The following is a 26,562-nucleotide window of genomic DNA, read 5'->3' on the forward strand; positions in this document are numbered from 1 at the left end:
ATCCCATGGTGCTTTGCATAAACTTCCTGAATCCATAGTCGCAAAAGCTTTGTTAGAAACGTGGAAATTGTTAAAGAGACACTGAGTTTAATAGATTTTGCATTAATATTTTAAATCTTTCATATCAAATTTAAAGACTACTCCGTCAAGCAATTGAACTTCTAAGCCATAATAGAAAAAAACCCATGGAATGTCACTTGCTACACGACTTTTAAACAGTTACAACAGAACAAAAAGTTTATAGAACAATGACATAAAACGATGAACTTATTGACAAATAAATGAATTACATACAGTATGAAATATAGCTATAGAAACATGAAAACTGATCTCACAAACATAGACATCAAAAGGTTAATTCAAAAGTAGATTTAAACTGTCAAAGACACAAGAATAAAATGTCGCGATCAAGCAATCCAATGGACAATTTTGAGTACCTACGAGCAATTGGAAAGGGAAGTTATGGTGAAGTTTCTTTGTACAGACACAAAAGGGACAGAAAACAGGTATATTTTTTAAAAGAAAGAAGAATTGATTGCCAATTACATGTAGATGTCTTCAAAGTTGAGATGCATGGCCCTATGATACTCACTTTCATGAGGTGTTATTTTCTTGATATGTTGGCTGGGAGACACCTTGGATCATCTACACACATGAAATTCCTTTAAAATAATCATGTATATAACATATTTAAAAAAAAAGAATCTGTTAAAATATTACAAATGTTATTTAGTCATACAGCTTTCAAACAAAAGAAAAATACTAGGGAATGTTATTCAGTTGTCTATATATCTTTTCATAGACGGTTGGAGTTATCACTTGTCTTTAAAAACATTTCTTCTCTTTAAACACGGTCTTTTTCTGTAAATCATTTATTTTGACAAAACATTTTACTCAAACATTGTACTGTGTCTTAATATTTATTATAGACGGCCCAAGATGATTTTATAGACGTCTGTGTTGTCTTAATTGACTTAAAAAAGATTTAAGCAGCACAATAGAATTCGCTATTTAAAATCTTTTTAGGTCCATTTCTTTAAATTGTGTAACAAACAATATGAAATCTCATGGCTCTTATTTTGCAAAATATATTTTCTTTAATAATCATCTGTCCTCTTATACATTATTTACGAACACCACCAAGTTTGAAACCAGAAGATACAACTTTGTCATGTTTGTGAACATGTCAAAATCTAGAAAAAACTATTGGAAGTGTAGAAATACTGTTAGAGGATTCCCATTATGAAATATTTGGGACATATTCCAGCTGGGGTTCCTTCTTCAGTTACAGGAAACCATCACCATACTGATAGATATACATGTAAGAAGATGTGGTATGAGTGTCAATGAGACAACTCTACATCCAAGTCATAATTTATAAAAGAAAAACCTTTTATAGGCCAAAGTAAGGTCTTCAACAGAGATCCTTGGCTCACACCTAATAGTAAGCTACAACGGGTCTCAAAAACGACAAGTGTGAAACCATTCAAATGGGAAAACCAATAGTCTTATCAATCTAATAAACGAGAAACACTTATGTACCATATCAATGATGTTTACTTTCTGGGATTAGTCCATATATAGTTCAGTTACTCAAATAGTTGTGATCTAAACCATATTATTTGTTACACTAAAAAAATGGCAAGGTGTACAAATCCAACATATATATAAATATATATAAAAATCCATAATCATACTGTCATTTTTTCTTCCACAGTATGTATTAAAAAGAATAAATCTTGCAAAGGCTTCAAAGAAAGAAAGATCATCTGCTGAACAAGAGGCGAAACTGCTGTCAAAACTAAAACATCCAAACATTGTTGCTTACAAAGACTCTTTTGAACGTGATGGTCAGCTTCATATAGCTATGCAGTTCTGTGAAGGAGGTGATGTATATACCAAACTAAAGGAACAAAAACAGACATTGTTAGAAGAAAGACAAGTGGTGGAATGGTTTGTTCAGATAGCTATGGCTTTGCAGGTACATTTTTGTAGGTCAATAGTATAACACAGATGGAGACTGACAATTAGTTTCATATGCCTTTCACAAGTAAGCTTTTGCTGAAGTGGCTCTTTTTCTATACATGTACATTATTACAAACAAACTAATGACAGTGTGCAAGTCACCGAGCTATTTGAAATTTAACTATTGAGAGTGGATAAATATCATATTATACTAGATTTGGTGGTGGAATCTGTTTCTCTAATGATTACTTGACGAAATACATGATATCGCAATAGGAATTTCAAAATAAAGCATGAAAATTTGACGTCATAATCGAGTTTTGACCAATGACATACTGAGATCAAACAAACCACATGTTCATTAAATGAAAATAATCAACAGGTCAGGAAAAGGATAAATTGGGTAAAATTAGAGAAAATATTTAGAAACTCACTTCCAGACTAGTAGCATTACATAAATGTACACAAGTTCACCATACCAGAGCAACCAATGGCTCTACATTGTATTTAAAAATGTATTTACAAACATAAACAAAAAGCTAAAAACTCATGGCTCAAATAGTCTGACATACTTTTGGCACAAAAAAATATTTGTTAACATAGTTTTTTCAAAGGTCACCCGTAATATCATCGAATATATGAAGCAGAAAGTTTTTAAGTTACATGATTTGAATAAAGCAATTGCAGATTTTTTATTGAAGGGAAGTCGCTCTGTAAACTGCTATAATTTTTCTATTCCAGTATATGCACGAAAGGAATATATTACATAGAGATTTGAAAACCCAGAATATATTTTTAACAAAAAGTAAAATCATCAAAGTTGGAGATTTAGGCATTGCAAGGTAATATAACACAATTAATGTTTTTATGGCAAGTTGATAAACTACCATTGTAATTTGTTAGTTAAAAGTGGATTTGAAATCTTCATCTAAACCTTCAAGCAACAAACAAAAATGTGTAAGGACTACTTTTCTTAATAATTATTTTATAACTATTATATTCTACAGCTGAGTTATGATTATAAGCTTATAACGGAGTTTGTATACATTGATGTCTCCATGAATAAATTGCAAGTGATATACTTTTCTAACCTCATAACCAATACAATACAATATGCTTTATTTAAAAACACTCCATCACATTCATATGTGAAATAAGTGGTAAATACACACAAAATACAATCACATACAATTATATGACAACTTATATATTTACAGAGTATTGGACAGTTCCACAGACATGGCTACTACACTTATAGGAACACCTTATTACATGAGTCCTGAACTGTTTAGTAATAAACCATATAACCACAAGGTTAGTCCGTTACATTCTAATTTTTGTACATTTAGTACAAAAATAGTTGACCCAAGTTAAGGACATTAGTATGAAATATTCACTGTGGATTCTTTATTATTGGATACCAATTTTCGTGGGTACAGTTGAACCACAAATTTAAATGTTAAATTTTTTTTCAAAAATAGTCTTTGTATTTAGAAATTGGCAACACCATGATATCAAATATCCACAAAACTGTAATTTTCCTTAATCCACAAAAATGGATACCCATGTAAATAAATGAATCATCAGTAGACTGCAGTAGTACATTTTTATTAGATTAACTCTTTTTTTGTTAAATTTGCTCTTCCTAGAACAGAATATACTGTGAGAATAAATGATTATTAATGCAAAGAAGGATGCAGATTTAAAAAAAAGAACAATCAACAGTTTAGTTTTTATACGACTGCAAATTTTGAAAAATTTTTCGTCGTATATTGCTATCACGTTGGTGTCGTCGTCGTCGTCCGAATACTTTTAGTTTTTGCACTCTAACTTTAGTAAAAGTGAATATAAATCTATAAAATTTTATCACAAGGTTTATGACCACAAAAGGAAGGTTGGTATTGATTTTGGGAGTTTTGGTCCCAACATTTTAGGAATTAGGGGCCAAAAAGGGCCCAAATAAGCATTTTCTTGGTTTTCGCACTATAACTTTAGTTTAAGTTAATAGAAATCTATGAAATTTTGACACAAGGTTAATGACCACAAAAGAAAGGTTGGGATTGATTTTGGGAGTTTTGGTTTTAACAGTGTAGGAATTAGGGGCCAAAAAAGGGCCCAAATAAGCATTATTCTTGGTTTTCGCACAATAACTTTAGTTTAAGTAAATAGAAAATAATGAAATTTAAACACAATGTTTATGACCACAAAAGGAAGGTTGGTATTGATTTTGGGAGTTTAGGTCCCAACAGTTCAGGAATTAGGGGCCAAAAAGGGACCCAAATAAACATTTTCTTGGTTTTCGCACCATAACTTTAGTTTAAGTTAATAGAAATCTATGAAATTTTGACACAAGGTTAATGACCACAAAAGAAAGGTTGGGATTGATTTTGGGAGTTTTGGTTTTAACAGTGTAGGAATTAGGGGCCAAAAAAGGGCCCAAATAAGCATTATTCTTGGTTTTCGCACAATAACTTTAGTTTAAGTAAATAGAAAATAATGAAATTTAAACACAATGTTTATGACCACAAAAGGAAGGTTGGTATTGATTTTGGGAGTTTAGGTCCCAACAGTTCAGGAATAAGGGGCCAAAAAGGGACCCAAATAAACATTTTCTTGGTTTTCGCACCATAACTTTAGTATAAGTAAATAGAAAATAATGAAATTTAAACACAAGGTTTATGACCATAAAAGGAAGGTTGGTAATGATTTTGGGAGTTTTGGTCCCAACAGTTTAGGAATAAGGGGCCCAAAAGGTCCAAAATTAAACTTTGTTTGATTTCATCATTTGATATGCCGAATCTAACTGTGTATGTAGATCTTTAACTTTTGGTCCCGTTTTCAAATTGGTCTACATTAAGGTCCAAAGGGTCCAAAATTAAACTTCGTTTAATTTTGACAAAAAATTAATCGGTTGGGTTCTTTGATATGCTGAATCTAAAAATGTACTTAGATTCTTGATTATCGGCCCAGTTTTCAAGTTGGTCCAAATCGGGGTCCAAAATTAAACTTTGTTTGATTTCATCAAAAATTGAATAAATGGGGTTCTTTGATATGCCAAATCTAACTGTGTATGTAGATTCCTCATTTTTGTTTTCATCTTGGTCTACATTAAAGTCCAAAGGGTCCAAAATTAAACTTAGTTTGATTTTAACAAAAATTGAAATCTTGGGGTTCTTTGATATGCTGAATCCAAACATGTACTTAGATTTTTGATTATGGGCCCAGTTTTCAAGTTGGTCCAAATCAGGATCTAAAATTATTATATTAAGTTTTGTGCAATAGCAAGTCTTTTCAATTGCACAGTATTGCGCAATGGCAAGAAATATCTTATTGCAAAATATTGTGAAATAGCAATTTTGTTTTTAATTAGAGTTATCTTTCTTTGCCCAGAATAGTAAGCAAGAAATATCTAATTGTAAGAATTTTTTTTATTTGGAGTTATCTTTCTTTGTCCAGAATCAACTTAAATCTTTGTTATATATACAATATACAATGTATATTCACTTTTTACTACCAACTGATAAATTAAAATAATCTTTACCATTCAGTGATAACAAGCAGTTTTTTTTACATCTTAATATTTTATGACGTATTTAAATGAGTAGTAATTGTTGCAAACTCCATTAGAATATTTTAATTGAGATTAGTTTTGGAATAAGGGAAAGGGGGATGTGATTAAAAAATTGGGTTCAATTTTCTCATTTGAAATTTCATAAATAAAAAGAAAATTTCTTCAAACATTTTTTTGAGAGGAAAAATATTCAACAGCATAGTGAATTGCTCTAAGAGAAAACAAAAATTTTAAGTTCATTAGAACACATTCATTCTGTGTCAGAAACCTATGCTGTGTCAACTATTTAATCACAATCCAAATTTAGAGCTGAATCCAGCTTGAATGTTGTGTCCATACTTGCCCCAACCGTTCAGGGTTCAACCTCTGCGGTCGTATAAAGCTACGCCCTGCGGAGCATCTGGTTCTGGTTTTCTTCATTTTTTGAACTTCCATTTCAACTTAGTTTTGCAAAAAATCAACTTACCGGTACTTCTTTGTTTCCAGATATTATTGAAAAATATATACATGTACCTATGTTAACCTTGTTAGCTTTTGACTTTTTTCAGTCTGATGTATGGGCATTAGGATGCTGTGTGTATGAGATGGCAACATTAAAACATGCATTTAATGGAAGAGACATGCAAGCTTTAGTATATAAAATTCTCAAAGGCAGAGTAAGTCAAACAATATAGTATTTAAACACGATTAAGAAATACATTTGATAAAGAAGACTAAACAGTATTTCAATTAGAATAGACCACTATTTTTGATAACCACTTTTGGAGATCATGCAACCAAAACCCTTATGTTGCTGGCTTGATAGTTATTAATTTTGCAGGATTTTATTACTATATACAAATACCCAAAACATAGTGCATAAAACGCCCTACCTTTCAATGATTAAAGGGAAAATTCACGATTTTTTACTTATGGTTTAAATTTGTTCATTATGACATAATATATATATTCACAAAGTTTTATCGCTATATGTGCAGTAATAAAGGAGAAATTCAATATTTAATGAAAAAATATTAACTACTTCCTGTAGGTTGTGACGTTTTCTCCTGGTTTTTGCATGCCGGGATTTAAAATACAATCATTAAAAGTCTTGGTTTTTAATCATATTTTAACGTAATCGTAAGCGCGCCGATGACTTATGCTTTATCTAAATAACCATCCGATAATAAGAAGATAAAACGCACAGGCGTTCAATTGTACATATTCATGAGATAAATTTTCTATGTTAAACGTATATATATTCGAATTATTTTTGTAGACAACACAAAAGTTATAAATTTATTTTTAATAAATATATTTTCGGACTGATAAGGTGAACAAAGTAAAGTACAATAATCTGTAAAGACAATATGTTGGTGTACTCTTATTGACCTTTTACCATCTCTGCTATGACTTGGTTGATACGATGTGTGTATTCACGGTTCTGTGGCAATACTCGTAGATGGCTTGTTGAAAGGTAAATTGTTATTTGCACTTCGGTATTTAACCACGCCTCTCGGGCACACCTTGCCAGGTGTGGTGACTGTCTATTCGGATCAGTGAATTATAAGACAAGGGAGCATTCAATATACATATTTAAAATATATATTCAAGTTGGTGACAAATAAAAATTGATCGCCGTAGAATTATTTAATTATGTTTGGTGCTATTATTTATTTGAATTCAAATAAGTTAATTTACTAAGAAATACACAATTTTCGGTTAAAGACGGGAAACTTAAATCATATGTCCGATTGAAATGATTTACACCTTTTGTCCTTGATTGATGTCTAATAAAAAGGAGAACTTAGAAATTATAAATAGCTTTACCAAAGTATTTTTATTTGTCTTTATTAGGCAAATAAATGAATGAGAACACTTAGATTTATACTTTTTAAAAGCAACGTATAAATTAATAACTGGAAGTCACTGAATATAACTCTACCGAAGTGGAATATAATATGAACGAATAAAGAAAAAAATATTTTTCTACTTGAGAAGTTTTAAAAAGTTGACAGCAAATTTAAGGTCTTCTTAGAATGGAATCGAAAAATTACGAATAGATATTCTTTATCAAGTGTGAAAAACGTCAACCAAATTTAATCATAATCGGGGACGTATAATACTTAATAACTGTTTGACCAAAGATGTTTAAAAACAAAAGACAAAAAATTTAATGTCATCTTTCCCTATTTTTGAATGTAATTATAAGTCTGTTCAACTGGCAAGAATACCCCTAAAGCGGACAAATATCTGACAAGCAGTTTATTCTTTAAATTTGCTGTCATTGAATATCAAGAAAGAAAATAAATCCCGAAAATGATTTGAAATTTTAATACTCAATAGCTTTCCTAGAAAATATTCACATCCCTCGGGGATTATTAGTGTACGTCCAGTTGCATACGTCGGAACAATTGTGGTGATGACGAATTTCTTTCTTTATTCGAGAACAATCTAATTGATATATAAATCTGTGATTTTACTATGTTCATAACTTCGATGAACCAAAGCAAGTTACAGATCGACCTGTATTTAAATCAAATTGGTCCTCTTCTTCTTCTTCTTTTGGTATACAATAGTCTATCGAATTGGATGATTACATACTGTTGGTATACGTGGACTAGTCTATTTACAAAACTTTTACCCCAATTTGCACAAAATGTATGTTTCTTTCTTATGTTCAATGTATACATGTATATATTTTAAATTGCACTGTAGTTCCGTAACTTTCTATCCGGGCGTATAAACGAATCGTCGACAAGTGCGCACATTTTTTTAATCAACATTTCTGGAATGATCCAACTATGTCCTTTACTATTCACAACGAGTAAATATTACATTTTCCCAGAGACATATAATACAATTATATGTCTCTGATTTTCCCAAATTAACCCTTGGAAAAAATACGTATATTTGTATATCTTCAATTTTTTTTTTTTTTTTTTTGTATCATTTTTTTTTTTAATAAATAATATTCTTTATACCAGAAATTTTATTTATAAACAAGCGTATGAGTTAAGTAATGACTAGTATATTATATCACTTTCGGACACGCAAGACAGAGATGTATATTATACATGCACCTGATAGTTCAAAATGGAAAGTTATAAGTTATCGGCCGTGTACACTGATTTTAATACCTACAGAAGTGAAACGATGCATGAACTTGCAAGCCCGACAAGAAATCGCTTGAATACCTGGACATGTCACCTTACACCCCTCACAATACCTTTGGGAGTAATACATTAAGCCATGCGGGTGATCAGTGGAGTGAAGATCCTAATTTATTTGAATAAAGTATATTACTTTAAAGAATTATGAACGAATTAGATTTTCGAAAACAATTTACACGGAACACTTATTTAGGATTTGAACTTTGACTTTTTAAATAATTCCAATATTAACAGTTTAAAAATAACAGACTATATGGTTATTAAAAAAATAAGAACATTTTCCGTATCAAGTTAGTTAGTCAGATAAAACAACCGTACGATTGACAAGATATCGACATGTAATTAAGAATACATCGGTTACTGTAGTTTTGTTTCTTTGTGGTTTATAGACATATCGTGATTTTTATTTGGACAAGATAACAAAATGGCGGAAGGCAGAGAACTGATACTCAAAATTTAAAATCGATGGTGATCTCTTATCTAGCGGAATAAAACTTTAATATTTATAAATTTGAGCATTTTTATACAGAATGGACATAATATCAATTTTTGATTTTTTTGCGAAGTTTCCCTTTAATACAATGCAATGCTTTATTCTTAGTTCCCACTGCAAAATGATTGCAATCTTTACCCTGTAGTTAGCAAACACTCTGATTATTATTTGTCATATTTTTAAATGTAAAAAGATGTAAACAGTTAATTTCAAATTCAGGTAAAAACAAATATATTTTAAATTCCAACAGACTTGGATTTTTATAGAATCTTTTTAGTCAATTTTGTCAGAAGATAAGAATTAAAAATTACATACATGTACATGTTTTTGATAAAAAGACTTAACAAATTAATAGTGAAATGTCTGATAGCATTTAACATTAAAATAAGGTGATGTGGTATGATTGCAAATGTTACAACAATCCACCAAAGTTCAAATGAAGTGGATAAACCTAAATTTGAAGGAATAGAAAAAGATGAAAATAGTAAAACAATTTAGTTTAAAATAGAGGATTTTTTTCTAAAACAACAGATGCCTCCATTACCAAAGAAATACAGCCCTGAGCTACAGCAAATCATCCGTAACATGTTACACCAAGAGCCAGAACGAAGGCCTACTGTCAGTAGAATTCTCAGAGATCCATACATTAAAAGAAATATTGCAGTCTTTTTAGAAGAAACCAAGAAAGGGTAATGAAAATTATTAATGAGAGTGATAAAAAGTGTCAATACAATCAATTGTAAAGTAACAATTTGTTAAACATGTAGGTAATGTTGAGGGAGAAAGAATTTTTACACTGATTTTTGACATTGATTTTGATAAAAATTTCAATTGTATACTCTTAGTAGATTTTCATTAAAACTTTTGACACATTTGCAAATTGATTCATCAAATCATGTTTTTCAACAGGAAATTTTACCAAACTGCTCTTTTAGAGCCATGGACAAGTAATTAGTGTAAACAGTACATGTGCAGAATAAATCATACTTACAATCATATTAGAATTGATTTTCACTTTTTTTACATGATATAAATCAGTTTCGATTTGTATACCATGATTGAGTTATAAAACATTCTACTGTCATTTTAGTTTATCATTAACATTTGTTTGTTTTATTTTATTTACTCTCATGTCTAATATGATATTTGAAAAATAATATATACATATACAACGCCTTGAAATGTTTGAATTGCTTACCAACTTAATATGGTTTTAGTACATTTGCAAGGTCCTTATAAAATCGAGGTAATTAATCATCTATTAAAACAAATTTAAAATGTCAGTATGTTTTAAATAAAACCCTGATTTTCCAATATTTTATTACACTTCTGATTTGTGAAAAATGTGAGCTTTGATAAAAACATTTCAGACGACCCAGTACAGCAGGCCAAAGAAGACCAGTTACAGCACCAGATCCAAGGCCTAGACCAGACAATTCAGCAGCCATGCAAGTTGGCAAATCAGTGCAAGTCAGCAGACATATGGTACATGTGCCTGGTGAAGACAATTTAGACAGTGGACCTATTGCTAATAAAAATATAGTAGTTGAAAATGACACAGATACACAGCCTGTGCCTGCTCCTTTAAGGAAGCAGCATGCTCGAAAGCCATCCAATGGTGCCAATAAAGAATTACCTCCCATTGCAGAAGTTGCAAAGCCAGTAGAAGTGAAAAAGAAATTGGATTCATCCTCAGAATCAAGTGACAATGATACATTAGTAGAAGTTCATCCTGTTAGAGAAGTAAATGATGTAGTAGGTTCTCATTTAAATAATTTCAACAGGATAAAATATATATTCATACAGTGCAGATTAAAAAAAAGAAATAAAAAGAAATCTGTATCTTACATTGAAATATCTTATTTTCATGAACAGATTATCAATATACATGTATGTATAGACATAAAGTGAATGTTTGTTATATTGTGATAATTACTGCATTATATGATACCTATATATATTGTATTGTAAAATATTTTAAGCCGAAAGCTGTTTCTCCAAAGAAGAAAAAGGAAAGTGCCCTGAAGAAGAGAGCTAGGGAAGGTGAGACAGAATCAAGCCTGGATACAGACAGAAGTGACATCAGTGTCAAGAGTAATGTCAGTGGTAAAAGTGACGCTAGTGTTAAGAGTGACATTAGTTCTAGAGGTGACGCTAGTTCTTCTAAATCATCACATAAAAAGAATATATTTAAAAATGTAAGTATTGTTTAACTTGTGTGAAATTATTTTGAAAATAATTTATAGTTATTTTTATAAGTTGTGTTAACATAACATAGTTGTCCTCGACATGTACTCTTAACTGATATGACTTTCATATGATGGCTGTAATCTATTAATTGCTATAATATCCCTTATTTACAAAAGGAAAAGAAAACATTGCCACTAAAATCTACTTTGCAGAAACTTGACATAAAGTCACATATTTATTGGAAAATGTTTCATACATCATCACAAAGTCTAATAAAGAAAATATTTATAAATGTGCTGTGAAATGGTTAGTGAGAAATATGTCGTGTTACAGAAGATTGAAACAGTTGAAATAATAAACCTATTCTAAATTACAGGCCAAAAATGTGAGTTAAAAAATTTTGAGTGGTGAATGCTTCTGATGTGATTAAAAATGACATGTTTATGGACTTCATTGAGTAGCTTGAAACTTCTTTAATATTGGGAGAGGTTTATGTCAATTTGTATAATAAAATTATGGTACAATCACTTACTAAATATCATATGCAGTATATTTCCTATCTGACTTAAGTATAAAGTTTGCTAATTATGATTTTGTTTAATGATAGGACAAACTGATGACTTTTTTCACCATAACCTGTTTAAACATTTATCCACATGTATTTTCATTTATATTACAAAGTACTTTTATTTTAGTAGTAAAATTGACTGATCAGGTTAGATTAAGTTAAGTTTCAAGCTACTTGATAGGTCTAAATTTCTTCACACAACGAAATATTCTTTTTTTCTGCTTGATGACAATTGAATTATTTTGTATGTTGCCACAAAAATATGCTGTCAATTTTTTTTCACAATAATCTTTTTTCACTAAAACGAAAAAATGACTAAATTAGCCTGTTGATAAAGGTACACTTTCATATAATAATGATTGACAGAGTTCAACAAGTTAAATCTTCATAAGCATACAAGTGGAAAAATATGTTAAAGGTTTACTGAAAAGAAATCTACAAAAAGCAAAAAAAAAAACTTTTTTCAACAATTGCGGAAGACAATTTAACAATTGCATGGATCATTTGAACAATTGTGGGACGCCTTTATAAAACAGGTCATGGAGATCCCTGTTGTCCAAATTTTATTTTTGTGTGATACTTCTGCTAGGAAACAATGTTTTTCTTATTTATAAATGCAATGCTATTTTAGTTCTATCTTAAAAACAAGGAAACACACAACAATTCTTGCAGTGAATACTTATTCTCTTCCTTTTCACCAGTTGTTGATAGCAAATAAAAATTTATTTTTTCACATCTGTCTATTTTGTCACTTCTCCTCTCCCTATTTGAATTATTTGATAATACAAATGTATATGTACAATTATAGAAATTAACAAAAAAGTAATTAAAAATTTAGCATTTGGATGATGATGATAGAGTAAGTATTGTGTGATACCTGTGGTGTGGATATGGGTACATTTTATACACTGTTTTATGTAAGAAAGGGGAGATAATAACACAAAATTGGAATTCAGGATATATGTACATAGCTATGTTTTGTTCAAAAAGGGGGAAATGCTTGTACCAGCTTTATTTGCATTCTGTCTATTTTACAAGGTTTGCTCATAATTTCACACTGCAGTACAAATTGATTTAGCTACGCATTGTTTTCATTGCTTTTACTGTGAAATGTAAAAAAAATATATTTCAGTGTATAACAAACAACATTTGTGAGGTTTATGATTGATGTTGCATGACATTTTTAAAACGATTTAAGGTTCATTCAAATTTAAAGTGACATTCTAATGTCTCATGTTTGTCTAAGAAAAAATGTAAAGTTTGGCTTTTATGAAACATAAATGTGCTGCATAAAGTTCCCTTTTATGGAATTTTCCAGTATTAAATCCTAAATTTAAATATGTATTATATGCATACATACAAATATATGAAATTAATTAAAATAAACCCACAAGTGAACTCTATGTGCATCCTTTTATGTAACAACTTGATTTAAATTAATTTTTCAGCCAAAGAAAGTTGACAATCCTCGTCCTCTTCCGCCTCCTCCTAAACAACACCATGGTTCTGGTGAACCACAGAAGAGACCAAGTTTCTCTCAGGAAAAACAATCTAACGGATCTAAATCATCTAGTACCGGTACCTCAAGTTCTAAGGAAGAAGATTTAGATATTAATACACCTAGGGTAAGTTGATCTAAATCCTCAAGTTCTGAGGAGGAAGATTTAGATATTAATACACCAAGGGTTAGTTGCTTAGTCTGCAAATTGTAATACCAATTGGTATGAAGCACTAATTTTATGTAAGAAGTAAGGGAGAGATTTAAATGCATCTTTCAATATACTTATGTTGTTAGGTTGCTGTCTGATGTTTATTTATTCTCTATTCATTTAGAAATTTCATTTCCCTTGTGAATATAGTTTATTTATTTAAGTTGTAGTTTACGAAACATATAACTTTATACTAAGAAATTATTGTTTGCATATATTATTGCGATTGATGAAGAATGGACATAAAGTAAGAAAAAAATTATTACGAATTCAAGAAAAGCGGAATACAGATATTAAAATCCTAGTTCTTATTACTGCCATACTCCCAAAGTTGCATTTTTCACAATTAAATAATCCTTCACAATAATTTTTGAATTTACAGTAACTTGAAGTATATTTTGATTTCAAAACACAATATTATAATTGAAAACATCAAAACAAAACTATAGAAAAAAAATAATCTTACTGATGAGATTAATCTTCTAAGGGAGAAGAAAAAAAAATATCATTTTTTGGAAAACTGATATAAATTTATATATTTATTACAGAGTTGTAATTTATCAGCCAGAGAGAGAAGAAGAGAGAAAGATAAGGCAGCTCAATGTAAGCCAGAAATTCTGTAGAAATTTTGATGAAATGATATATCATACATTGCATATAACAAACAATAGATTGACTTAATAGACAACTTTCGAGTTCGATGCATTTCAGTCAAAATCTCTGGTTTTAGTGAACGTCATTTGTGCGTTTAGGGGCGTCGTCACTTCAATTCCACATCGAGCAAATGGTTGGAAAACTATAATTCTATATTGTACGTATTTTTTGGCAAATTGAATTCTTGAAATTGACAATCAGCACTGCTGTCATTAGGGAATTGTCATTAAGTACCTACAGAACAACAATTTATTTCTAGTTTTTCCTGTTTATCCTGTTATCCTGCACAATGACGATCACTCAAACGCTTGATGAACCTTAATAGTGCAGGATACACCCTCTATCTGGTAAATGACGTCATAAAGGCGCATATAATTGACAATTTTTTTCCGGTGACAGATGAACTTGAAAGTGGTCTATTAAAAGCATTTTTATGTATTAATGCTGTCCATAACAAAGATATCAGATTATTTGTGGGTTTTAGCAAATATAATATGAACATTGTATATGTACACAAAGTATTTACTTGTCTTCATATGTTCACTTTTAAATCCAATTGTTTAATAGACATTCATATCACATCTTATTATTGTTGTTTTATAAATAAAAATAAAAATACCAAGTTTATTAAGGGGGCTAGCAGTAGCGGGTATAAATCATTTTTTTTTTTTAATATTTGATAAATGAACTTTATCATATACTTAATAGAAAAAATAAATAAAAAATGGTGTCACTGTACATTTTAGCTCACAATCTGCCGCTGAAAGAAGCATACATTTTTGTAAATGTCCTTTTTAGCTCATCTGGCCTAAAAGGCCAGGTGAGCATTTCCCATCACTTTGCATCCGGCGTCCGTCGTCCTGCGTTTGTCCTGCGTCCGTCGTCGTCCTGCGTCATTAACTTTTTCAAAATTCTTCTCCTCTGAAACTACTGGGCCAAATTAAATCAAACTTGGCCACAATCATCATTGGTGTATCTAGTTTTAAAAATGTGTCCAGTGACCCGGCCAACCAACCAAGATGGCCGCCATGGCTAAAAATAGAACATAGGGGTAAAATGCATTTTTTGGCTTATAACTCAATAACCAAAGCATTAAGAGCAAATCTGACATGGAGTAAAATTGTTTATCAGGTCAAGATCTATCTGCCCTGAAATTTTCAGATGAATCAGACAACCTGTTGTTGGGTTGCTGCCCCTGAATTGGTAATTTTAAGGAAATTTTGCTTTTTTTGGTTATTATCTTAAATATTATTATAGATAGAGATAAACTGTAAACAGCAATAATGTTCAGCAAAGTAAGATCTACAAATAAGCCAACATGACCGAAGTGGTCAGTTGACCCTTTTAGGCGTTATTGCCCTTTATAGTAAATTTTTAACCATTTTTCGTAAATCTTAGTTATCTTTTACAAAAATCTTCTCCTCTAAAACTACTGGGCCAAATTAATCCAAACTTGGCCAAAATCGTCTTTGGGGTATCTTCTTTAAAAAATGTGTCTAGTGACCCAGCCATTGAACTAAGATGGGCGCCACGGCTAAAAATAGAACATAGGGTTAAAATGCAGTTTTTGGCTTATAACTCAAAAACCAAAGCATTAAGAGCAAATCTGACATGAAGTAAATTTGTTTATCAGGTGAAGATCTATCTGCCATGAAATTTTCAGATGAATCAGACAACCTGTTGTTGGGTTGCTGCCCCTGAATTGGTAATTTTAAGGAAATTTTGCTTTTTTTGGTTATTATCTTAAATATTATTATAGATAGAGATAAACTGTAAACAGCAATAATGTTCAGCAAAGTAAGATTTACAAATAAGTCAACATTTGGAAATGGTCAATTGACCCTCTAAGGAGTTATTGTCCTTTATAGTCAATTTTTAACAATTTTCATAAAATTTGTAAATTTTAACTAACATCTTCCACTGAAACTGCTGGGCCAAGTTCATTATAGATAGAGATAATTGTAAGCAGCAAGAATGTTCATTACAGTAAGATGTACAAACACATCACCATCACTAAAACACGATTTTGTCATGAATCCATCTGCTTCCTTTGTTTAATATGCACATAGACCAAGGTGAGCGACACAGGCTCTTTAGAGCCTCTAGTTTTCTGTTGAACTAATAGGAGAATTAAGTTTATAGAGGTAATATCGAAATAAAAAAATAACCGAATTACAGAAATGGCTTAAATTTTACAATTATTTAGTTTATGAACAGCTTATTTGAAAACAATAATAAAAAATATAGGTCACCGATGAGTTAAAAAAAAAATTCAATTTTATTGCCAAAAAAATGTCATTTTTGCACCAAAGGGAGACAATTTGGAGCTTTTTAATGATATAAACATTTTAAAAGTCATCAGGGGCCAAACGGAATCGATTTTTTGGGTTGATATTTGTACCATATCATAAAGTAATAACTAATAGTGTAATAAACGAAATTTCAAATGAAAAAATAAATGTTTAATTTTTTGCTGAAATATTTGTACCCGCAATCCTCCTTTTTAAAAAGTCAACTTATGATTGCACTATTTGTGCAAGACCTGTGGATTTGTGAGGAAACTTATAAAGGTTGAATATGCATACGCAAATTATTTGTACTATGTCTATAAATCTATTTTTATCTATACTTTATTATTTATAGCTCTAGAAAGACCAGTTTCTGCCAGGTCTGTTGTACTCAAACCAGTTCGACATGTTGAATCCAATAGAGAAACAAAGGCAGAAAAGAAGCAGGTCAGTTTTATTGACAGTTTGAGAAAAATTATAATATCATATAAATTTTAATAGTTTTTACTTATAAACGTTTAGTAATGCTTTGCACTTATTTTATCATGTGGAAAAGATCAAGCAATGTCTTGTCGAATGAAGATATATGATAAATTCTCAAAATATGAGTGCAAAAATAACATGAGTCTCTAAAATTAATGACTGGCAAATAGCCTGTTAAAAGTTTTGATATGAATATACTGAAAAAAAATACCAACTAATTTTTGTAGATACTTTATTTTGTATTTAGGACTAACTAGCTCGTTCCCCAACAATTTCATTTTGCTATTTTCAAATTTGCTTGATGTAGTTCAATGAGGAAATATCCAAGTTTTACATATAAGTAACGATTAATAATCCTGTTATTTTTCTTTTCGCAAAAGACACAAAAATAAATTACTAGCTAACATAAGTTGGTGTACAGTACTTCTCTCATCCTTGAGATCTATTTAGACAAGTATTCCACTATAGCTTTTCATTTATCTCTTGACAGCGTGAACAAGCTCATCCACGAGTGCAGGTTGCAGCACGGCATAAACGTATTCCATCAATGAAGGATGATAGCTCTAGTTCTGAAGAAGAAACAATGAAGGAAAGTAGTGAATTCAAGAGAGAACACAAGAGGTATCTTATCTTATTAAAATTATATTTTGAGGATTTTATCAATGAAAAATAGGGAAACTTTCTTTGCCTTCATATGTTTCACTCAAAATCATATTTCCTAAATTATGATATACAGTTCAACATTTTTTGAAAGTCAAATTAATTTTAATTCTATGGCCAAATACATTACAGAGAATTTTCTGTCTGTTTTCATTAAGCATGGTGGAACTTCTAAATTCATAATAAGCTCCAAAGAAAAATGAAATTGACCTTAAAAGAGAATGTACAGTAACACTGCATACTTTCCATTCGTACAATAAAAATTTTGAGGTGAAAAGAATTGTATAATAAATTAAAAACAGAAAACAAATTTTGAATGCATTTTAGTTATCTTTCTGGTCTAAAATGTGTCATTGTTTTCTGGTATCTCATTTGCCAAAAACAATATTGATATATCTCTTTTGATATATATAATGCAATATGCAATATGTATTATGATAGGATTGATTTATCTGATGACGAGGATGAAGGCAGCTCTGATCCTGACAGGTATCATCATGTTTATAAATATCATCAAGGTTTTGCATTTAAACATCTTTTTCTCACTTTTTATCTCTGCTTTTGTAGAAATCAATAAGTATGTAACAATTAAAAATTTCCAAATTTTGCAAGGTTTTGTTAAAATAGATTACCAATAAAAATAAAAGTTTTAATAAGTTCAACTCAATACGTACCTTACTTTAAAGTCTTATTTTCAAGCTGACCATTTCCAATGTAAATTCAGCTTTCATGTAGTGCTTTCAATTTGTTAAATTTTAACAAAGATTTTAAATGACAGTTACACTAACTTTTAACAAAAATTATCCACTAAACTTGATCATTATCATCATTTTGATATTATTTCCCAAATTATTTTCAGTTTTGGAGCTGATAATTATTTAAAAGATAAGGAGATGGGATATGATTGTCAATGAAACAACTATCCCCCGAAATTGTTGGTTAATTTTTTTCTACATGGAAGCATATGGTATTTGAATGAAAAAATGACGAAATAATCAGCTAACACCAAATTTATACAATCTTTGTTGAAATTATACATTTTAATTTTCATTTTTAAAAGTTATGGTTGTGAACCACCTAGGAATTGTATGAATTACTTTAAAGTAGCAATCACAATCACAGAAAATAACCAAATTCCTAATTCAAAAAGTAATAAGCTCTGTAATTATGATTCATAACACTATCCACCAATGCAATGAAAAGCAACACAAAAAATATTACTAAAAGTAGAAAATTTAAAATCAAATAAGGGAAGAATTTCTTTAATGACCAGATCTGAATGCAAAGTTTTGAAGATAGTTTTTCATTTAAATGTTTCAATTTAATAGTTTGTTTTTTGCTATTGTATGGATACTATACTGGTGATCTTGGTATATTGCAATATTGTACACATGCATATGAGTTTCAAATTAGTTGTGTGGACATACTTGGATGCTCGATATAACATTTATCAAATATCTTATGGTAAAAGTTTGTAAAGATGATTTTTATTTTTTTTTTAAATTCACTCTTCATATCTTTTTGTTTGAATGAATATAACACTTTATAATTAACAGTTTGCCTTAAGGTTTATGAGAAAAAATAATTGATGTTAAAAATTAATAAAGTTATTAAGATTCAAATACAAACTATTTAAAAAAATAAATATTTGAATTAAATGGTACAATAAATTGATTAGAGATTTATATAAGAAATTAAACTTGTTGTTATAGAGTTTGTAATTTATGCCACACTGGAAGAAGGTAACAAGAGTGCAGTGTCATTGTTGGATTGGAAATATTTACATTTAATAATTAATTGATAAATTACTCAGAATACAGATGTTCATTTCATATTCAACTGCTGTTTGATATTTTAGTTTTGAATGTCATTTTAAAAAGTTTATCACGTTTTTCTTTCAATTCTTTTGTACAAGGTAACCTTATGACTAACAGAAAATGCTCTTGGAATTAGTTTGAGTGAATGAAAAATGTATTTTGTCAATTGGACACTAGTTTTTGGCTTATATTTGATATTTTGATGGATTCTGTCATCTAACGATGCTATAATTCTTGAGAAATTATTAATAAATTAGTTACAGAACTGCTCATATAGTATGTGTTTTGACTAGTTGATTATTTTAGAAAATTATTTAGAAAATTTCAATTCCTTTCCGTCCACAAGATATTGTGGTATTTTTTAAAGTTATAATTATTTTTAAAGGTATATGATGTGAATAACTCATGGATTTGAATAATCAACATTTATAATAAATTTCTACAATGTATAAAGTAAGTATTGCATGCACGTAGTGCTGTCCGCAAAATGTAAGGGTTATTTAACATAACCAAGCGTTTTCTAATGACATCAATTTCTTTGATTTTCAGGATAAAATAAAGAAAAGGAAAAGAGTAACCTTCTGCCATGCACATGTTGTTGTAATAAGTAGGAGAATGTCTGCAAATATAAACATTAAATCTGTTTCTGTTTCAGAGAAAACAAAGAAATGAACAATTTTATCACATTATTAGACACAACATTACACATGAACAGAGAGGAGGATGATAAATCAGACGATGAAGAAGATAAAAAGGAACCAGAACCCCCAGCACATGATATACATAGATCTGCTTCCCTGCCAAGTAAGTCAGGGTGTAAGGAAACAGAAGCTTTCCTGTGCAAGACATATTTAAGAAATAATTCATGGGGGCTTGAATATATCGTGATTTTACCACGGGTTGGCCCTTTATGACAAATATTTTACCCTGAGCGATAGCTTTTTTTACATTCAATGAATACCCATCCGTATCATTTTGAGTGAAGAAAACATAAAAAACTGTGTTTAGATCCCTCTCTCCGTAAAAAAAACATAAAAAAAAACTTGCATGGTTTTCTTTAACATATTGTGACTTGGATGGAGAGTCGTCTCATTTGCACTTAAATCACACCTTCTTATCTATGAAATTAAATAAACAGATTACCAATTTATTGGTATTACAATATTATGTACCTTTTATTGTTCATTCTTTTGAGGTCACTGAGACAATGTTTGTTTTATTTAAACTTGTAGTCCATATATTATTATAATCATCATGCCGAATATCCTATTAATTGATAAGCAAAATGATTTAAAATGTCCTTCTACTTATAGGTGTAGAAACATTGTGCAATGCTGATCGCTTAACAAGTAGAATACAGTTACTACACAAGTAAGTTAATTTAGAGTGAATTGATTTATAGGACAACTTTTTAGGTGAAAGTGGATGATATGCTATTTGAAAGAATGCCTGGTTTTTAAAGTAACAATAATACAAAAGGAAGCAGACTTTTTCTCATTTCCATATCCTGCACTCCATAATTATGCAAAATGGTTAAGAAAAATAGTAAAAGTAATGTTAAATACTGTGGATTCATTTATTTTCATTTGAACCAATTTTTCGTGGATTGAGGAATACTTGCATTTTCATGGATATTTGATTTCAAGGTTTTCCAAAAGTCTGCATTTAATCTTGGAAAAAAATTGCAATTTCTTTGAACATTCAAATTCCTGGTTTCCCTCAGCCTGTACCCATGAAATCCATGAAAAAATTATGGTTATGAGGTTTGAAAACCAACATTTTGCAAAGGACAGACACAATTATAGTTTATTTTTAAATAGAAATTATAGTGAGGACCATCATTTTTTTTAAGAAACACTAAGGAGAAAAAAAATGCAAGACCTCTGAAATGCTTTGATTAGAAAAAGAAGTAGAATTAATGCCTTCATGATTTCTTAGTTTTACAGTGCTTAATATATTATTTTCAGGGATTGTGTAGATGGAGTAGGATTTGAAGTTCTACATAAATCATTTACAATTCTGTCTAATATAGAGGAGGATGAGGTTGAGGTAAGTGTAATAAGTAGTATTTAACACATTAAAAATAACAGCTGTTGAAGGCCATGAACACTACTATGGTACAATTGTTATTTCTAATGAAATGGTATTGAAATTACAGAATATTTATAAATATCATACTTGAAAACATTTTGGCTATAGCCTATTGAACAAGACACATTTCATTTGCTCAAAAGGAATTTTTTCTCTAGACAGTGAATAATATTGATATTTAGTGCAGAAGTAAGGAAGTAATTCACCATACCTGAAGTTTCTACATCCATCTTCATGATAGCTTATATGTATACATTGCATTCAGAAAATATATTTATAAAATATAAAAATCCTTACATTCTATAGGCTTATTTGGTTTGATTTATTCTCCATAGAAATTTAAAAGAATACAATGGAAAAATCTTACTTCCTTTATTTTTATACCTTTAGTTTCTATCTTGATTCTATTCTATCTTACTTTTCTTTATCATGATACATATTAAAACCCTTCCTTTTAGGCTGATACTTATGTGGTAAGTAAAAAGGGTTAGATAAAGTTGTGTTTTCATTTTATTTCATATACCACATCAAGTTTTCCACTCACCTATCACACAACATCATTTCAGAGTTTTGTAACTTCTGTTTCCCATTGTGTTTCAGCCATTAATAAACCTTAAAATTTTACACATGCCTTTACAAACAAGTCACATATTTATGTAAGTTGATACAAAGTTTGTGTGGTCAACTAATATTTTTTCTTCACAAAAGTTTTGTCTCATTACACTAAAACACACCAAATATTTGTTCATACAAATTAAAAAAAAGAACAAATTCACCAATTTAAGATCTAATATGTGAAAACTCTGATATTTAGATAATTGTACCTCATTCAATTTCTTTGCTTGTGAAATCAGTAAGAAACTATTCATTTAATCATTTTTTTGCAACAGAAATGTTTTCTTTTCTTTTTCTTGTCTTCCAATTTTTACCACTTTCAGAAAAAAAACAATATTCAACCATGATAAAAATGATTTATTTTTATGATTAATTTGATTTAAATTGCATCCTGATACTATATACAAAAAAATATTATACTACATTTACATGTCAATACTACTGCATTAGTACAATGTATCAGCCAGCCTTTTGAGGCGTATGAAACACTAACAAGATTCATACAAGGAAAAAAACATATAAAGAAAAATATAAACTATAAATTTATATTGTTTAAATCTGAGTGTATTTCAATTTGTAAAAACAGCTTTTATTAAAAAAAAAACCCCATGAATACATTCTGATGAGTTTTTCTGACTACAATTCCACATAATAGATCATACAACATCATAGTTTTTGTGTAATGGCGTTTTGTAATAATTTTAGAGGTTTGGTGTGGGATTAAATAATGCAAATTTATAACAATGCAGAAAAATGTGTCCATAACTGCAAATGTAACATTGAATAACTATTTAAAATGCACAAAAATGTAATATAAAAGGATGATGATGTTGAAACTGCAAATTTACAACGGAATGTTGCATGCAAAATTTATTTTTATCAGTTACCTGACATGTATTCAGATGGGCAAAGCATAGGGACAAGTTATTATGAAAGTGGGGAAAAATTTCATCTGGATTTGAATACTTAAGAAGAGGTAGACATCACCAGACACTATAAGAATAATCTTGATTATAAATACTTAAAACCAAATCTTAAATTGATACAATGTCTTATTTATAACAAAATTTGTACAAATAAAATGAATGAAGCTAGTCATACAGGGAAGAAAGGCAATGTTACAAACTTATACATCTTTTATCAACATATTCACTTTTATTTACTTATTTACAGTGTATAATAATTTATGTTCAAATTTCTTTTTCAGCCTCAGTTAATACAGCTGATGGGAAAAGAAAAGTTTGACATTTATGCTGGGAAAATTTGGCAGCTGAAGTTTTGTGAAGAATGTTTTGAACAGCTTTCATTCCTGCCAAGATAATATTTACTGAAGTTATAATTATACTTTTTTTTATAATTTTCTGTCTCTGGCAATTAATGATCTAATGCAAGGTTATTGTTTTACATTGTCACAATCAAGACATTAACAATTGCCTTTTAATTGGTTGTTTTGTATATTCACATTCAGGTGGAAGCTTAAGTTTTGAGAATTTATATAATGTTTTGATAAGAAAATGTCTGGTAATTTTGACAGAGGTTTGTCTGAGAGCATATTTAGAATATGGTTGTGTATACTGTTTTGATTATAACCCTCTGTCAGATTGGAATGCCAGATTTCATTGTAGGGACAGCGTAGACTTTTGAAAAAGATGTTTATTGTTCAAATAATTTTTTTTTTTAATTCTAACATGTTAAATAATGCCATTAAAGTTTCTTCTAAATCTGCCATCCATATCTCTGATTTTTGTTCAGATGTATTAAAAGACTGAAGTATTAAATGAATGTTTTATCAGTTTCTTATAACTCTACAGACATATCCATCCAATTACATGTGTATTCATTATTGTTTTTATATTTACATTTGATTTTGGCAATATTTTCTTCAACACCGAACATCACACTTTCAGAATGTCATTATTATAGTATGAATCATTTTTTTCACTCAAATAAAATGATTCCTGTAGATAGTATGCAATGTCTGTATGAATGAAATTACCATATTATAGATATTGTCAGGGGTGTTTTAAGTCAAAAGAAAAATATTTTGGATCATTTGAGTTCACAAAAAGTGAAATGGTATCATCTAATTTTATTAGCATCTTTACAAGACATTATTCCTCAGATATCAATCATGGTATTTGCAAGGTCCTGTAAGCTTTTTATCCTTAAATTAGTGCATTTAAAGAAGAACTGCCTTGTTATACATCATCTCAGTTTGACACCTTTCTTCATAGTATACCCTATAAAAATCCTGTTCTCATTTAGTGTTAAACTCATATCATGTCTTTTGGGATATGATTATTTACAGTATTGTAAACTAAATTGAGATGAACAGTTCACTTATCATTATTCTGTGAGAAATTTGTTGATATATCAAAGTGTGAGAAATCTATCTTAAAGAATTTTTACACTGACCTACATATTTTGTCCTGCTATCTGTGACCTACGTACTATGTTTTTGAATCAGATCTTTTATGATAATTTCAAGATAAAAGTTGGTACCCTGTTGGCAATTCAGTTATATTTTAAAGTTGATTTCAGATAGCCTTTATTTAAACCGTATAGGCCCATAGATTCCAAGTCACTCCAAGTAATTTTGAACGTCTAGCAGTTTTTATTAGGAATACTTTTTTTTTATATTTCATACTTTTTTACCCTTAGAGGTTGTATCTTGTGTGGTTGTGGTTGTCTTTCACATATGATTCTGAATAATGAATCAATGTAGATGACTTGATCTTGCAGTATTAGATAAACTTTGTATGAAATGATACCTTAATATTTTCCATTATATGGGGCATTCAGTATTACATATATGTAAGAATATCAGCCAATATAATGCTAAACGTATATAATATATTGTATGAAAGTGCCATATTATTTATTATAAGGACAGTTCCTGTAATACAGTGATATTCTTTGCTTTGAGCTACATAATATTTTATGTTTACCTTTTTGTAAAAAAAACACCTTGCAATAAGCAAAAACAAGCAATTTATTAGTTTTCCTGTAAAATTGGTATTGTTTAATTTGATTACTGTGAAAGGATCTTTTTGATGAAACTTCTTACATTCCTAAATTCACTGTCCTCATCAAGCCAAAACTTGAAATAAATTGTCCGTCCATTTTAATGGTTATTAACAAAATTAGTGCTTATGTCATATAAATATATGATGTGAAATCTGATATGTTCAAACTTTTATATTTATATATATATGCGTAAAAAGCATGCATTGCCAAATATATCCATAATAATATATTGAAGGTATATGTAATAGTTGCAAAGCATTTTATGCTTAATGAACTGTGAATGACATGACAAGAACATGGTCAAATTAGCTAGTTGCCATTACAATAACTCTAGTTATTTGAATTCTGCTATAGGCTTGGTCAACACATTCAAACTGTTAGTAGGTTGTTTTGTGAAGCTCGTAAGTTGATGATTATACCTCAATTTCACTTTTTGTATATTTTGTTATTTTAGTTTATTTAAAGTTATTTATAGCTTTTTTATTTGCATTAGTTGGAATATTAGTGTCTTTCATGTATGATAATCAAAAGTAGATCTCTATAATAAATAATCTCTATATATGATTTTTTTTATATCACATATCATAAAAATGTTTATGTTTATATTTTCTTTAATGAAATAAGTACATATATCTACCAGACAATAATGTCCTTAAATTTGGCATTTGATTTAACAGATTTTAAAAAAATGTAACCAATTCCTAGATCTCTCTTTTTCTAGTCCTATTCTTAAAAAAGAAATATCACCAAAGATGCCAAACTGTGAAATAATTATGTTCAGCCATGTCAGTGTACTTTTTTCAATGGCTCTAAGATACTGTGTCAGCCCCCCCCCCCCCCCCCCCAAAAAAAAATCAAATAAATAAAAAATAAATAAACAAAACGACTGCTAGCTTGTGTATCACACAATAGTAAAAATAGATAGATGTAAAGAACAAGTAAAAAAAAAATGATAAAATTTTAATGCATTCATACTAGTCTGATAGCTAATACTGACTTGAATATCATCTTTTGATGGCAAGAAGCCTGAACATTTAGGCATATTACCGGTTGTGCATCTTATTAAAACAGAGTTGAATTCTATGCTAGTCTTTGATTTGCTAAAAATGGATGATGCCAAAAATCATTGAAGGCACAATAAAGGCAACAGTAGTATACCGGTGCTCATATGGGTCTTAAAATAGATCTGAAATATAAAAAGACTACAACATTGTAAATTGTTTGTAATGGTATATCTTATTTTTATTATTCCAAATTTCCTTGTTTATTTTTATTCAGA

General features: G+C 29.6%; 1 protein-coding gene across 4 annotated transcripts; it reads left to right on the forward strand.

Annotated features, from left to right (window-relative positions):
- Nucleotides 1–26,121, forward strand: LOC134684872 (serine/threonine-protein kinase Nek4-like). 4 transcript variants are annotated; one of them, XM_063544185.1, is made up of 18 exons: nucleotides 1–506; nucleotides 1,718–1,981; nucleotides 2,707–2,807; nucleotides 3,183–3,279; nucleotides 6,085–6,192; nucleotides 9,713–9,870; nucleotides 10,552–10,936; nucleotides 11,164–11,379; nucleotides 13,388–13,564; nucleotides 14,197–14,251; nucleotides 16,946–17,037; nucleotides 17,564–17,694; nucleotides 18,175–18,222; nucleotides 20,206–20,354; nucleotides 20,864–20,921; nucleotides 21,518–21,599; nucleotides 22,100–22,114; nucleotides 23,464–26,121. In XM_063544185.1, the coding sequence occupies exons 1-18, from the start codon at nucleotides 399–401 to the stop codon at nucleotides 23,575–23,577; spliced, it is 2,358 nt and encodes a 785-aa protein (XP_063400255.1). In that variant the 5' UTR covers nucleotides 1–398; the 3' UTR covers nucleotides 23,578–26,121. The 4 variants fall into 4 exon arrangements, with proteins under 4 accessions (XP_063400255.1, XP_063400263.1, XP_063400271.1 ...); XM_063544193.1 differs by lacking the exon at nucleotides 22,100–22,114; XM_063544201.1 differs by lacking the exon at nucleotides 18,175–18,222.
- The last annotated feature ends 441 nt before the right edge of the window (nucleotides 26,122–26,562 follow it).

This window comes from Mytilus trossulus, chromosome 1 (genome assembly GCF_036588685.1).
Source record: "Mytilus trossulus isolate FHL-02 chromosome 1, PNRI_Mtr1.1.1.hap1, whole genome shotgun sequence".
In the NCBI taxonomy this organism is placed as follows: Eukaryota; Metazoa; Mollusca; class Bivalvia; order Mytilida; family Mytilidae; genus Mytilus; species Mytilus trossulus.

Excerpts from the sequence above, each read along its gene's own strand:
- LOC134684872 (XM_063544185.1), top strand. The coding sequence starts at position 399 with ATGTCGCGATCAAGCAATCCAATGGACAATTTTGAGTACCTACGAGCA. Across the intron at positions 17,038-17,563 it reads CAAAGGCAGAAAAGAAGCAG|CGTGAACAAGCTCATCCACG; the intron begins GTCAGTTTTATT and ends ATCTCTTGACAG. Across the intron at positions 20,355-20,863 it reads TAGATCTGCTTCCCTGCCAA|GTGTAGAAACATTGTGCAAT; the intron begins GTAAGTCAGGGT and ends TTCTACTTATAG.